Source organism: Thermobia domestica, chromosome 15, assembly GCF_964235325.1.
Source record: "Thermobia domestica chromosome 15, izTheDome1.hap1.1, whole genome shotgun sequence".
In the NCBI taxonomy this organism is placed as follows: Eukaryota; Metazoa; Arthropoda; class Insecta; order Zygentoma; family Lepismatidae; genus Thermobia; species Thermobia domestica.
Genome location: NC_137468.1, coordinates 152,959,659 through 152,976,904, shown reverse-complemented (window position 1 = coordinate 152,976,904; position 17,246 = coordinate 152,959,659). Strand labels below are relative to the sequence as shown.

Genomic DNA, 17,246 nt, shown 5'->3' with positions numbered 1-17,246 from the left:
ATAAGCGAGTCAATGTTTACTTTTAGACTGGTATTTTCTTTGTTATCGCCAAAATCCATGGTAGTGAGAGGAGTAACTTAATCATATGGGATTCTTAAAAATCAAGTACCAAGAAACAAAACTTGTGTTGTGGTATTTAAAGAAAACAAAACAATGAACAAATGAAAGGAAGAAAGTAAAATATCAAACGAGAAATAATTAGTTTCCAAACGTTCCACAAAAAATCTAGAACAAAGCTTTTGTAATATTATTCGGTTCAGTATATGTAAAGTGGGGTAGCAAACTATGATGGAGTCACTACATTTCTGAAAATATAACAATATATACTTGTTCTTGATTAAAGAAAATAGTTATTCACAAACTATTTTATAAACGTAGAGCGAAATTTGAAGATAATTCATCCTGAAATTGAAATAAGTAATACATGTCATATTTCAATTCCATTTATTATTATTATTATTATTATTATTATTATTATTATTATTATTATTATTATTATTATTATTATTATTATTATTATTATTATCTGTGCAAATCTATTTTCAACATTGGGGGGACAGTAAAATCGTTCCCATATTTTTTTTGAGTAATGTTCAAAATACTTATGAAGTTGAAAAACAACGGAGTGGAGAATCAGGGGAGCAGAGTTACCTTCAACATTGGGAGGCGGGCAGATTTGAGGCTTATTCGGGGGGAGGGGGAAGGAGATGACTCATATTACGATAGATGAATCTGATGTCTTAGGTGAATCTGTTGTATATTATGTATCAGATGACGTAAATGAAGTGATAGTTGGACACAAATAAGTTTATTGAAATCCCCCATTTCCAAGATTGGGGGACATGTCCTCTTCATTTCCCCGGGGATTTGCGCCAGTGATGATTATTATTGTGTGGGAAACACGTCAGATTTTTTTTTTTTTTTTTGCTTCGCGAGATGGGATTTTATAGCGTTCAGGTTGGCATCACTGCCCGGAACAGTAAAATTGAACTACAAGTATCTTGAGTTTTTCGTGATCTGTGATTGTCTGTCGTTCTGCATAAAAATTCACTTCTAATATGCTTTTGTTGAGAACAAATATTGTTATAGCTAAATAAAGACGTTTCTTTATCAAAACATGGTCATATGAAAAATCACAATATTTCTGAAACCTGTGTAAGTATTCTTTACGATGTATGTTGGATTTGTAAAGTTTAAAAATGCATACGAAATACACTTTCCCATTAAAACATCATATCTATCTATTTAACAAATTGAAAGTATATTTTTTAAAGCATAACTTTGATTGTCCCAGTATTCGTAAGTTCACAAAAATATACAGATAAAGATTATCTAAGATTATGTCAGGTTTTTAAAAATATTTGCTTTGTATTTTGTATCAATATTAATCTAGTGAATTGAAACAAGTTACAACTTGCATGATATTCTTTACATACCGGTATTCTATGTTATTTTTGCTGTATATTCGTGATAAGTATGTTTTAAACCAAATATTTATGTGCTATTTATGTATATATTTTTTAATTTAAGGGAAACTGCAGTAACTTAAATCTTATTGTGTTCAGGGTCGTGAGTTCGAATAGCTACTAGAACCTGTAGAACAAACACAGTTTGATAAAGTTTCCTCAGGGTTCATGTGTTTTCTCTCACCTTGTGTTCATTATTTTAGAGTCCATTTCCGTTTCCCATTGTACTTCTTTTCTTCAAAGATTCATAGACTAGCTCTACCGTGTCGTGACAAAACGCTGTAACTTTGGCGGAGAAGTTTTGCGAAAATGAGCCGTAAAGTTTTCATTCGAAAATGTGATCTGTATCGTGTAGAACCAGTGTAACTAGGCAATAATGGTCAACCAATCAATTTTCACCAAATTTAATCACACAACATGCATTTACGTAACATTACATGTAACCACGTGTTTCCAAAGTCAAGATACACTGGTTCTACACGATACAGATCACATTTTCGAATGAAAACTTTACGGCTCATTTTCGCAAAACTTCTCCGCCAAAGTTACAGCGTTTTGTCACGACACGGCAGAGCAGCTGTAAGGCTATAGTTTATTTGAACTTAATATTTTACTTCAGATAGAACGATAAAAGATTCATTGCTCTTCACAATGAAGAAAAGTCAAGTATGATTTTTCTTTTGGTCAAAGAGGGCTTGACATGTCCATATATTATTTTGTTTATTTTACGATAAGATCAAGCGCGTTTCATACTTTAAATTATATGTACAAACTTGTAGGCACTAGGAAGTAATGCCTTATAGCTATATTTTTTTAAAAGCCCTAATAAACTTTGGTCGAAATCATTGCAGAGATGTAAATAATAGTTGGTGGTGGCTTCGTAATTATAACCAGTATTGCGAAAAGTACATCCATAGGCACGTTTATTCCACTTAAAGAGAGCAACCAGTGCTTTCTTTAACAATACTGTACAGATTAAGAATATGTGTACCAATAGAAAATCCTTATATATAGTACTTCAGATAAAGTAGACTCCTAGTATCTTGAAAAATGGTATTTGATAGGTGTTAGCGAGGTCGCATTTTTTGGTTTAGATTTAGATAAGAAGAGCATAATCATTATTCTTATAAACAGTGATAATTTCAGGAAGTGATCCGAAAAAGTTTAAAATTTAACGAGCCACGATTATGCACCGATGCTTAAGGAAGCCGGTAATTATGATATGGATAGGGAAAGGGGGAGAAACGTAAGAATTACGAAAACCCACGCACGTGGTGTTGGTCCAGCACAAAGCTCACTTGGGAGCTGAGATCGAACCAAAAAACCCAATGCCAGTGCTCTGCTACTGAACCACCTTACCATCAAATTTTCTTTAAATACACTAGCTTATGTATGTATACACTTGTGTTTTTATGTGTTTTCCTGATACCTACTGTTTCATATTTCCTCTATTCATGTTCAATAGTATTACGTTAAAGCATAGTTCAATTGCTTCTTTTAGCAGAGTCATATATTGAGTATAGTTATCACATATCACACAGTCTTTCAGCACTGGTTCACATTTTGTTTAGTTAAAGATGAATAACACCCGAATAGAAGGGAATTCAACACCATCCTCGACAATTAGAGGTCTGCACGGGCTCGGGCCTACAAAGCATATATCACTTCGGGCCCGGGTCGAGCTCGGGCCGTGAATTTTTAAACATACAACCATATTTCTCGGGCTTTTTCGGGCCTAACTTTGCACAGCGATATATATATTGCACCATTCTTTCTAGAAAACTTTTAAAGCACAACTGGAAAATTAAACGTCTAATTACGTAAACAAAAATAAATTTTGTATTAATTATTAAGTTTCAGTAATTCGGGCTTATTTGGTTAACACACGAGCTCGGGTCTAAATGCTAAAACATATTTCGAACTCTGGTCGGGCCTCACATTGTAAATTCACCAACCGGGCCGGGCTCGAGCTAAAAATTTCGGCCCGTGCAGACCTCTATCGACAATACACGATGCTTTTATTATGGAAGAGTGCAACGTAGGGGCCGTTGATGTTTGTTTCTAAAATTCTTCGCTATTCCTTAACAGTAGGGTGAACAGGTGTCCCGTTTCTGATGGAATTATTATTATTATTATTATTATTATTATTATTATTATTATTATTATTATTATTATTATTATTATTATTATTATTATTATTATTATTAATAATAATAATAATAATAATAGTAATAATAGGAAGTTGCTCGCAGGGCCAGCTCTACTATATGTAAAACACGTGCATTTGCACGGAGCGGCAAGTTTCGAGGAGTGGGAAAATCTGTCATAATTAAAATAAATATTTCTTGTTGGAACTTATGGTTCGAAGCTAACGGAAACCATGATGTTAATAATGAACGAAATGGTGGAATAAATAAAGTGGAACCCCGAAGAAAACATCACACATAATGTTTGTCCAGCACAAAGCTCGGTCGTGACAATTATTTGAAGATTGAATACAATTAAGTTATATATACGCATCGGAGATGGTACCTCCCCTGACTTTGACACGATTTATTTCCCTATTCTGCAGGCTCGAGTGCGATGAAATTGACAGTGCTTGTAGAGCTCAATGTGTAGTCTCACTTCCACAAAATCTCAACGGAGTGCGCCCCCTCTTTGGGGCTATATAAAAAAATACGTCAAAAACATGCGCGACTTATAGGCATTTTCATTGTATTGTTGGCCCATTTTTGGCCATGTTCCCGCTGACCTATGGCAACCGTTATCTATATGTGAAGGTTCTAGGCCACGACCTCTTCCCACACCAAATTGTATCCGCGCAATGCAAATGGAAAATTGGACACTTTTGAAACATCTCCTTAATCAATTGCTTTTACAGAATTCTTTAATCGTTGTTATCCTCGATTAAGACGATAAATTAAAAAATGTGACTAATGTGCGAAAAGTGTCTCATTTGAAACTTCGAAGATTATTTATTTACTGAACTTTACTTCAACTTATTTACTGACTTTACTTCAACTTGTTTAGAATATTGAATGCATTGTTGATGCATCATGTAACTTCCAGTTTACTGTCTACTGTAGAACAGATCCTGAAACTTTCTATAGAATGACGCACACATCCCTTAATTTTTATTTCTTGAATGTGCGCAAAGATCCTAATAAGTTTTCCTTAATTTATTCTATCTTCTGGTAGTAGCGCCTTTGAAAGCAAACATAAGCTTAGGAAAAACATAAGCCTACAGAAACTAAGTCGAGATAACATGAAGCAGGAGCGTCATTTCAGATTTTGCTTGAGGGGGGGGGCAAGAACCCTTGATTTAAGTAAAATTTCTCGTTTTTCACTGATTTACCATTATTCTTTTGATAAAGTCTATATAAATCTCAAACTCAGGGGGGCAATTGCCCCTCCCTGCCCCCCCCCCTAAATGACGCCCCTGACATGAAGACTAATAATTCTAGTTCTCTTATATATTTCTTTTATCCAAAGTAAAGTTCGGATACGAAAATTTTTGGCCACGAGCTTTCACGTCGAGAATGGCCTGAAACAAGGAGATACGTTGTTGCCATTATCATTCAACTTTGTCCTGGAATACGCTATAAGGAAAATCAAAGATAGCAACTAGGGTCTAGAGTTGAACTGTGTTCACCAGGTTATGGCGTCTGCTGATGATGTAAATTTAATAGGGGATGATAGGAAAACAATAGAAAAAATGCAGAAGTCTTATTAAACGCTTGCAGGGACATGGGTTTAGAAGTAAATGCAGAGAAAACTAAATACATGGAAGTACGTCGGGACCGTAATACGGCAAATTATGGATGTGTTAAAATATTAAATAAAACTTCTAGTAAAGTGGATTTTTTCAAATATCTAGGACCAATATTAACGGACGAAAATCAAATTCACGAAGAAATTAAATGTCGACTAAAAGCAGGCAATTTATGTTATTATTCAGTTCAAAATCTCTTGTCGTCGCGAATTCTGTCGAGGAATTTGAAGCTTAAAATATATAAAACGATAATCATGCCTGTTGTTCTGTATGGTTACGAAACATGGTCGCTTAATCTCAGGGAAGAATATAGGCTGAAAGTATTTGAGAACAAGATCTTGAGACGGATATTCGGACCCAAGAAGAGTGGGAATGGGGAGTGGCGGAAACTTCATAACGAGGAACTACATAATTTATACGGTTTACCAAACATTGTTAGGGCCATCAAATCTAGGAGGCTTAGGTGGGCAGGTCATGTAGCTAGGATGGAAGAGAGTAGAAACGCTTTCAAAGTCTTGACTGGAAGACCAATCGGAAAACGACCATTAGGAAGACCTAGGCGCAGATGGGAGGACAATATTAAGATGGATCTCGCAGAAATAGGAATCCAGTTGGCTAAGGATAGAAATCAGTGAAGAGCTTTTGTGAACGCGACATTGAAATTCCGGGTTCCATAGACCATAGAGTTAGTTAGTTAGTTAGTTCTCTTATATATTTACATTCCAACATACCTATATATTCCTTAAGACACGTAATATAGATATTTGAACGACCTAGGTCAAGTTTTTATTATTATTTTTCTTTAAAAATTTTAGACTTGATTTTGGATCTTGGTGTCTCAGAGCACTGGATACAGCTCACAGTTTCTTGATATATACTTATTGCAACATTTTATGTTAGTCAAGTTTAACAGAGTGGAATATTTCTTGCGATTAAAAACGGTGAATAACGTGCTCAGCTATACACTTCATCTCCATGTAACTAGAACAGTAAACTTCACTGATTACGTTCTGTAGATAGGATGCTTTTTGCGGTCTTTTTGTTTCCTTGCTCAGTATTTTTTTCTTTCAAGATGTTCTGCGTGAAAGTATTGTATCTTATTAGATGTCATATTAATTTAAATTTCTCTTTATTGTATTTGCCAGTTTTCTTTCCTTTTTTTTTTTTTTTCATCGCCCTTTGATTACTTTCCATCACTTTCTATTCTTTTTCCTAATGTCCATGTCTCACATTTACAGGCTAATACACTTCATACAAAGGTATTTAGGAACTTCTCTTTGTCTAAATGCTAATGTGGTTATTCAGCAGGATTCTCTTGCATTGAAAAAAATTATTTGCTTCTTCTAACCTCGGCGAGGTGTCTGTTATTCTTCTTACAGATTGGTAATGTCGACGTCTTTAAGTACCTCTGGTGTCTTCCTCAAAATCAGTGTCTTGTAGAAATAAATCAATAAATCCTACATCCCAGTATTTGGATTTTTCATCAACATATTGAATTGTAACGCTTTCTTAAAACATTGAAGAAATATATACAGGCTCTTATACAGATTAAACACTGCTACATAAGCTCATCAATTAAACAAACTATATAAATGGACATGTTTTGCTTGTAGCGAACTGAGTATGTCCAAATTCCATCTCTATATTTATTCACGGTTGCCTAACACTATATTGGTGCATTATCTGTAAGTGTGAAAAATTGCAGATACAATGCTCTGCCCTACGTATGAAAAAATATGATTAGTAATTTTTCGTGGAGTTAAATAGCTTAATGATATGATTCCAACTTTTATCCAATGAACCCTGATCAAGATTCAGTTCCGGCTCATCCTAATAAATAAGATTTAAAAGCCAGTGTTTCAATTAATAAAATAGTCCTATGAAGTAATTCTCCCTTATTAATAATATGCTTGAAAAAAGCTGAACGTTTAGATAACTGACAGATTTTGGTCCTTAGTGTCTCTTACTGTAGATGTTCTTCAATTTTGGTTGATACGTTCATTTTTGCCATTCCGATATATGTTTGATGATATTGACATGTTACCAAAAAAGTACCTGAGGCATTCAGATTGTCCACCTAACAATTTTCGTACTCTGAAAACTTCTTTTCTAAATTCAATGGAGTATTTAGCATTACTTTCAAATCATATTTTCGAGCAGCTTTTTGCAAAGGCACCATAGGTCTCGAAATAACTAACTAACTAACTCTATGGCTTATGGGACCCGGAGATTCAAAGCCGCGTTCACTAAAGCTCTTCATTGACTTCTATCCTTAGCCAATTGGATCCAGTTTCTACTTTGTATTCCTATTTCTGCGAGATCCATCTTAATACTGTCCTCCCATCTGCACCTAGGTCTTCCTAATATGTCGTTCTCCGGTTGGTCTTCCAGATAAGATTTTGAAAGCGTTCAAGGTCTCGAAATAATCAACCTAATTAACAAAATAGCAAGAATATGCACCTTCATTCTTTTCTTATGTATTTCTGTTTGTCTACGTACTGTATGTTTGACCTTTTACTATCTTCATCCTGACGTTGCTCTACAATATATTGCTTTTATCTTCTTGGTGTTTATTTTTAGTTTAAACATGTGTAGTATTTTATTAAAAGTTGTAAGCATTTAATTTAATTTCTTCTCTGAATCGTAGTAGTGTAATATCATCGCAAATAAATGTATTGAATTTTTCGCCATTAACTGTTATTCCTTTTGTTTTTCTTTTCATCAAAAATGCTGCCTTCTGCGCAAATAAATTAAATCATTAATGGGGATGGTGGGCAGCCTTGCTGTACTCTTAGTCTTATTCTTGCTTCTTTTCGAATACCTCCAACTTCTATTACGGTACTTTGATTTCTATAAAGATTGAAAAGTAATCTTTTGTCTCTCTAGTCAAGTTTTTCTCTTTGTTTTGAAAAGAATTCTGAAACGGTTTTAATAAGTCAATGAACCCTATATAAGTTTTCCTATTAACTTCTGTGCTTTTTTTTCTTTTTTTTTTTAGTTTTATATATCTTTAATTATTGATGGGAGAATTTTGGACGCATGAAAAAGGAGGGCTAATATTATGTAGTTAGTACATTTCTTTGTGTTAATTTTGTTGGGCAATGCAGTATCCTACTTTTCGTAAAGTCAGAAGGAGTGGTTTCTTCGTAGCACTTGGACAACACTTCATAAACTCTTTCTTCTACAAGTTGTCGCAGCTTTGTAGGATTTCAGCTGAAATATCATTACTCGTTGCTTTATTTCAGTTTATATAGGTCTTCGAGTCATTAATGTATTTTTATTGCTGGTTCTTTATTGTTATACATGGTGACAATTAATTAATGACTACATTTATAGTTAGTATAATTTAATTTGTGTGAAACTTTCAGCTACAAAATTGAACTAATAGGAAGTATAATATATGAAAATACAAGACATAACAAACATTGCCTATGTATTGAAAATTACAGACTTCAAGTATCCTCCCTTGAATTGTATGCACTTCTGACGACGGACTAATACGCCATCCATAACTTTTGCCAATCGTTTCATTCGATATCAAGTGACTTTCACTTCTTATGGGAGCTTTCAGATCCTCTATACTGTTTGGTTTATTTACAATAGACTTTTAAGACTTTAAATGCGCCCGTAAAAAATATGGAGCAGTCAGGTATTGAGAACGGGGAGGCCATTCAGTGTCACTAAAGTGAGAAACCACATGATTGGGAAATGTCCGTTGCTGTAATTATCGTTTTAAGACCTGTGTGGTTTGTTGCACCGTCTAGCTAAAAGAGCATATTCCTAACATTGGAGCTCCGACGCTTTAGTTCAGGAATAAAAACACTTTTTTTTTTTTTTTTTTTTAATATTGGTCAATTATCCATGATCGTGACATTGCACACCATACAGTAAGTTTTATACTATGTAAAAGGCGTTCATAAATGTCACATAGATTTTGTCCAGTTTATATTCTTACATTCTGTTTATTCACATAACCAGATAAATAAAAGTGTGCTTCATCAGTCATTATGAACTTCTCTCCAAAATTCTAATTGGCTAATTCAATCCAATCATAGTTTTGTATAACACCAGAGGAACATTGAAAATCAGCTGGTTTCAACTTGTGAGATACCTAAGTTTATATGAAAACAAGTTGAAATCTTTTCTATTTGTTGCGCACTGTTTCTTTGTTTACAGCAGGTTCTTGTGATAACTTTCTAACATATTTCTTTGGACTGTTTGTGATTGCAGCTCTCACCCTTTCAATAGTTTCTTACAGATCTACGCTTAGACGTACGTTTATCATCTATTTCGTTACACTCCTCTGTTTCTATGAGATTAAACATATTAGTAGCTCCTTACCGAGAAGAAGCTGAACGCACACCAAGACTAGCGCGAAACTTTCTTTGAGTAGTGATAACTGAGCAATTGCAAGCAAAATAAAATTCCACTATCGCTGCTCGCTCTTCAATATTCCACCTTTCCATGTTACGCCATTAAAGTTTACAAATGTTAGTCTTTACCTTAACCTAAAAAAGAAACAGAAAAAGAAGTACCACAAAACTTGCAATGTAAATGTGGTCATTAATTGTCACTCTGTCCACTTACTTTTCTCTATTCTACACATTGATGTTATCGTTTTTTTTTTTTTCTTTCTTTGTACTTAACAGTGTATCTGCTTCTTAATTCATTACGTTCTGTAATAAGATCTAGAATTTTCTGAGTCATCCAAGATTTCTTAGGTTCTAATTACCTTTTGCCTATAATAATTGAAAGCTAGATTTAATGTTCTCGCAGTCTTAGTTTTCTTTCATTAATTGATTATTTTTTAGATCTTTTTATTGTCTTATGAATATATTACTTTCCTATTCCAGTTTCTGTAGGTTCTATTTTTTAAAAGTTATCCCTCTTATGTTTCCTAAAAGACATTCTACGTTCAACTGCAACTAATTTGTGGTAAATTAGCTCCTAGATAGCTGTACCAGATCTTGCCTGATTCCTATATATATATCTATTTCATTAATTTCACACAAACATGTTTAATATTTGTAATTAAATAAATTAAACGTTAGTTTATTTCATCCGAGTTTTATTTTAAACAGCATTTCAAACGCAGTGACTGTGTTTATCATCGGAGTTGAACTGTTTACTGTTTGGTACATAACTAAATATTTCTCAGCATATCGGCATTTGAACGAGAAAGACTGGCAACTATGGCACATTTGAAGTACGTGGAATCCTGAGTTGAAATATGTATTATCCCAAGTATGAGTTTAATTTACTTAATTACAGATATCTCTATGAAAATTACATGGGATATATAAAACATTCCACATAGTAATGGCGAACTCAACAAAGTTTTATTTTAAGAAAAATTCTTTTTAAACATTTTTCATTAGAGCGAACTCGACAAAATGTTCCTCTATCAACTAACTATCATTATTATTTTAAGTTTAACGTACAGTGGTTATACGTCGAAGCTAAGGGAGACAGCGATAATAAAATAGATGATAACGATGGCATGAAAGGAATGGGAAGAAACCCACACACACTGTATTTGTCCACCACAAGGCTCACTTGACAGGAGCAGGGATCGAACCACGGATCCAACACGTCAGAGATTAGCTCTGAACCACTGAGCCACCGTAGTCCTAGTTCTTATTATTTTTACTATGGGAAAGAAGAGTAAACTGCACATAATTTGCTTATGTGCAAGTGTGGTTACGGACAAATATTACTTTGGATAAATAAACAAAAAGAAAAAAATCGACCTCATATTAAATGTTCGCCCTTAGTACCCCCGAATGCCTTATATGTTTAATATTCTTTATTTTTGGAATCATGAAAACTTGCTAAATATAACGGATGACCCAATTGGAAATATTCAAGATTACATACAGATAAAATAACATAACAAAGAGTATCACTATTAACCGGGTGAACTTTGTGATTACCAAACAAAGATAGTGCTTTGACGTCGTAGAGTGCTGTTATAGAGAATAACTTTAAAATTGTAATTATAATTTTATACTTTTAATGTCTTATATCTTTATCTAATTCCGATGTTTTTTCATACTATTTTTTTCTTTCTTTCATATATGTAGAAAAATTCTTCTCCCTTAATAATCAGAAACAAAATGGGCACCATTATTACTCAGGGACGACCAAGCTTCACCCAGTACTCGAATCCACCAGTAGACTTCACCGTTATTATTTGTGCTGCCGTACTATGTGCTTTGATAATAATTTGTGCTCCTCCTCTCATTTTCAAGAAGAATTCATCAGCGGCAGACGAAAATATGTCGAAAGGTAAGTGGCTACTTCAGTAAATAGTCACTTGTTATTTATGAGCGGTTTCATAAATTATTAAGAGAAAGGGTTGCTGCAAAAAGATGGCAGCTTTATTTTGATACTTTATGTCCTATGAGAATCTTCTTTGTTGATTGGTGTAAAAATGCATTTTAAAATTCAAATATGACCAGCTGAGAATGCTCCGAGAGCATTGCCAGAACAAACTTAAAAAGAATGGAGCGAGAAGAATAACTGTGATTGTTCCTACATATAAAAGTAAATCTTTTTATCCGTGCCTTCTTCTGTTTCTCGCAAAATATCATCTCTCTCTGACTTACAGTTCTCGAGATATGGCTCCTTAAATCTCCCGAAATTTGAAATTTTTGGCCAATATCTGGGGAACGGTGGCGAATTGGCCAATAGCCTTCGGTTACTATTTGGTACCAAAATGTTTACCATCCTCTTAAGTATTTATCAAACCAATGTAATCTCTCCATAACTTATGATTCCCGAGATATAGCTCATTAAATCCCCGGAAATCGGACATTTCTTGGCCAATATCTTGGGAATGGTAAGAGTGACGCGAAAAATTCCATCACTTTCTCAGATGTCGAATGGAGGGCTTAAAATTGAAAAAAAAAATCGCTAATAACAGGCAGACAACACACACACACACACACACACACACACATATATATATATATATATATATATATATATATATATATATATATATATATATATATATATATATATATATATATATATATAGAGAGAGAGAGAGAGAGAGAGAGAGAGAGAGAGAGAGAGAGAGAGAGAGAGAGGGGGGGGGGAATTCAGAAACGAACTTTTTAAGTTCGTTGAATATAAATATCATTCCAAATAGAACGTAAATAATGTTTCTTTACATTAGATTCAACTTTACTCAATCTGCGTATTCATGTTATATTAGGGTTGCCAAATCTTTCAGCGAAAAAAAGGAAGATTTTACGATTTGTAAGGGAAAAAAGAGAAAGGTGTGTGGTATTCAGAATTTAATATAACGAATATATATATGGTTTCATATAGTAATGTATATCATGAGTGTTAAAATTGAGGGAAGTGGCTAGAATGCTTGTAAACCCCAACTAAATTTACGTCAAAATCTTACATAAATGGGAAGGTACTTGAACTATGAGCTGGTAGTATCCTGCTTCTACCTCTATGAATTCAAGTTGTCATAATTTTCATTCATCACTTGTAAGTTATTTGCTACAATTTTAGAATTATACATACATCATGATCCTTAGCGAAGTTCGTCTTGACGTATAAATTATACCATTAATAGTATTCATTAATGTAATATTTTTCTTCGTTCTGGTTTCCCTTTAATCATACTTTCTACATTGTCATTCAAAGTACGATTTCTTCTCCAAATATGTTTAAATATACTTTTAATTATTTCCAACTAGCGTCAATTACCCGCTTCGCTAGGTTAAAATCAGAAAAATTAATAATATGTTCCGTTAGTGAGTCAATTTTTACTATTACTGAAGCACTGTCTCATGTCGGTCCTTTTCGATCATTTTTATATATTTTCCCCTCTCCCAAGATGCGAGAATGAATTTGAATTTAAACGGTATCGGAAGTGTCACTGTTTATCTCAGCGACCCTGAAAACTATAAATTCGACACTAATATCGGTCATTTTCGATCATTTTTAAATACCTTCCCCCTCCTCCTCCCCCTCCCCTAAGTTGCACCTCCAAAGTGAAATGATAAGTCATCCCAGTTACGAACCTCATCTATGTTGAAAAATTGATCAAGATCGGTCGATTGGTTCAAGAGTTATTAAGTCACGAACATAGTCACTTTCATTTATAATTATATAGATAAATTATATTCTGGCACTTCTATCATACCCAATGCCTCGCATTGGTATATTGCTCTAAGCTTTTAATCCTCTTCAGCATACAAATTTCAGAGAATACAAGTAATTTTTTCGTAATGTCTACGTTTCTGCTCCGTACAGTATATTATTCCGAGTCCTTTATGTACTTTTCATTCAGTGACACATCACTATATTCACAATCACATTAAAGATATTTCACAATGTCTTCCATTCCTCTCTATTTATCGTTCATATTTCCTATCTTTGTTATAGTACTACCTGGGTATTCAAACATCGGCACCTAATATGCTTTTATGTTCATTACTGTGGTTGAGATCCCACCTTAAACTGTATGTCTTTGGTGAAGAAAAAGCACACTAAATTTCAACGAAAATTGTCACAACTTCAATCATTCCAGCCATCATTGCTTCCACTTTCATTTCAATCTCATTATTCTAAGAACTTTCTTCATTTCTTTTGCGTTATGATAATTTTCGATTCAGATTTCGCTACAACAGTCATATAATCTGAAAAGCTAAATATACTAGTCCTTCTATCACCTGTCAAATCAATCTATTCTTTAACCGAATTCTTCTTTGCTAGTCTTCTAGATAGTAGGGGGGGCCGCGGTAGCTCAGTGGTAGAGCGCTCACCTCTGATGCTTGGGGTCCCGGGTTCGATCCCAGCCCCCGCCAAGTGAACTTTGTGGTGGACAAACACCGTGTGCGTGGGTTTTCTCGGGGTTCTCCCGTTTCCTCCCACTTTCTTCATTCCACCATTTCACTCATTTCTCATAATCACCGTCTCCTTTAGCCTAACCGGCATAACCGTGGGACGTAAAACTCCAAGATTTCATTTCATTTTCTTCTAGATAGTAAATGATATTACTGAAGTTTTTTTTTTATTATTATTATTATTTTTCAAATTCACCGTCTTATATAATTTCTTGTATTCCTGCTTTTAATGGTTGGTTCATATGCAAGTTTCTTTCAAATCTTTGATTTTCCATCCCAAGATTCTTTAGTATCTTCATCCAAAATTATTAAGTTGAATAAATTAATATTATTCTAAAGTAACAAGTATTACACCATTCCTTTCTTTCCTTTGTTTAAAAGGGTTTCGCCTATTTTACTCACTGGAAATCAATTACATTTTTCTATTATATATCCTCCTAATGTGAAACTGGTCAAATTCCTTACTTCTTTGTCCATAGAATCTCTTTCGTTTTTGAAGCTAAATATTTCCTGAGAGCGATGTAAAACTAAGATGCTGGTGGAAACGCATTTTAGATCACACTGTATATATCGGCCGATTCAAGCAATATTCACACAATGACCATCGTAAATGGCAAACTGATGGTAGTATTTTGTACAGGACATGTGCTAGCAGTATGAAGGTGATTGGAAAGGTCAAGCATAATAAAGCTTAAATCACATTGTGGTCCTGCAATCCCAATCTGACGTGAGCGATTGCTTATTGCCTTCGAGCGTTTCCGTACACTGAGCCTGCAGAAAGCTAGGTTGTCGTTCTGTTGAACTGCCGATAACGTGAGTCTTAGCGTGTCAGTCGTTCATAGGCGGTATACACGATCGGAAGTAGAAAGTTTTCACCGCCAATATGTACCTTTCAGTGCCCCTGCAACGTACCGGAGAGCTCCCCGGAAAGAGTTATCCAGGCCACTCTAACTGACGGGGCGACGATTGTCTGTGCAATCAGAGCAATCAATGTTCTATCCCATGTTCTTTCGCACGATTATTTCTGACGTCTACTCATCATTAAGATCGTATTAGGTAGTATTGGGAGACAAAGCATGGCGAGACGTCACCTAACCACGAACTCAGCTCGGTAACGAACATCTCCCAGACAGACATACAACATCTGTACAACCACCAGACTCCAATCAGTGGCTGCACGGGATGACGTTTCCACGCGCTATTAAGGCGAGTATTGTATATTTTTCAACATTGTAAAATATTTTCAGGATGTCAATGGGTGCCATGTTGGGACCAGTACTATCTACCATCTCTTTCTTGTGTTCAACTTTGGACCAGACTCGTGAATTCCTCTGAATGCTCTTCAACGTTTTTTCGCCAGTGTAGTTCGTTAGTCCTCACATATTTCGGTTTGAAGCCTAATGAAGTCTTCGCTCCCTGTAAGAGGTGTTAAGACATCTTTTGATTTGATAACAAATACTGAGTATATCTTTTCTCATTCTTCTATATTCCTAGTAAACTCAGTATATTATCTACATTTTGTTCTTTATTTCGTTACATGTTCTTGAGCTTGCCCCTCAGTATCGTAAGTCCCTTGTCATTTTCGTTTATTTCGTTTTTCGTTTAGTATCTAAAGAGTCAGTTTTATTCTTACTGTTACACAACTCCTCAATGTATTCTTTCCTTAGCTGCATTTCGTTCACTTAAGAATCATTCCCGTTATTAGTTTCTGTATTGTCAAAGTAGTTCTCTCTCGTTACCTTTCTATTTACCTCAATGTACGAGTATCCAAATTTCTCTACAATGTGTAAGTCCTTTTGTCATCTTTATGTCTGTTGTGTATTTATTGTTTCTGTGGATTTCCTCCTTAATTCACAGTTCAACTTTCTATATTGTTTTTCCTTCTCCAACTTTCTTTCCTCATGGAATCCAGTTGTTGTTTGAATAATGTCAAAAGTGGGTGGCTCCAGCCAAAGCGTGCTTTGACTAACTGATATTGTAGTTTCTTTTTCCTTTATTTGCCTTTGAAGGTAACACACGTCACGTCAGCATTTCAATCGTATCAGTCCCCTCTAACCAGAGACCCATGCGTAAAATAATTTTAATTGGTAACTGGGACTGTTTCATTAACCCTAGGAGGACCAGGGGGCTATAAAATGTCCACACTTTAAAATTTCGGTTTTCGTCTTGAATTTTTGTGATTCCCTTCTCCATAGTTTTATTTTGTGTCACTAAATGCCTAAAATAATACTTTTGAAGGGAAAAGTTTTCTTCTGCTTTCTTTCTGAATAATAAGTGAAAATACCAACTGTAGACACAACCCACCCACCCCCGGTCCTATTACAGACCTTGAATTTTAAGACGTTTTTGTTTAATTACAACCTTTAGCTGGTAACTGTGTAGATATATAGTTGACAGATGACTGTCTACAGCGTTACTACTAGTTATGGAAAGGAGACGCTCATTATTAGAACAGTTTTACCTATTGTGAATAGTTTCTGTAAAGTTTGGAATGTCTTATATAACAAAAAACAATAAATACATTCTTGTCAGAAAGAGAAATAGCAGAGGCTGTCATACTCGAATTAGGTATTATAATGAGCCAAGATTGGCTGAAAATAGTTGAAACAGAGAAACTTCCTAAGTTTTGAGTGTTTGCAAGTTATAACTTCAGCGTGGCAATAAAGGACTAGGATCATTCCAATTGTAATGATCTGGGATGGGATTGTTACGAACGATTACAGAAACCACGTTAAGCAGCTCGGCCTTCCATTCAACATCGAATCCAATATTCAGACTCGAGTGATCAAGAGAATTCTTGAAACTTTATCTTTTCAATCGTGGCGAAGCATCTACGATGATGCAGCTGATACTGGGCGTCTCGAAAAGTTTTTGGAGAGGTTGCTGGAGAGTAGTATTTGTATGGAGGTAAAGGGGCAAACCTGAAATTATAATTCAAAAGTGATTTTTCCTTCATCTCATTTTTCTTTGTGTATAAAACTAATTTTGACACCAGTAACACCTTGCTAGAATACAATATCACAGTGGATATTTTTAAACCTCTCTTTGGTCCACAGTGAAACGGGCTGACGCTTGGTCCTCTGAAGGTTAAAAGAAATGACAACATATAAAACACAAAAGAACATATCATAATTC

The 17,246-nt window shown here is 34.6% G+C and overlaps 1 protein-coding gene across 1 annotated transcript in view; it reads left to right on the top strand.

Annotated features, from left to right (window-relative positions):
- The first annotated feature begins 978 nt into the window (after window positions 1-978).
- Window positions 979-17,246, top strand: part of LOC145671300 (uncharacterized) — a 71,898-nt gene continuing 55,630 nt past the window's right edge. The window contains exons 1-2 of the mRNA XM_081740268.1: window positions 979-1,155; window positions 11,322-11,526. Of these exons, the coding sequence (XP_081596394.1) occupies window positions 1,126-1,155; window positions 11,322-11,526 (235 nt within the window). The 5' untranslated portion in view covers window positions 979-1,125. The remainder of the gene's footprint in view (window positions 1,156-11,321; window positions 11,527-17,246) is intronic.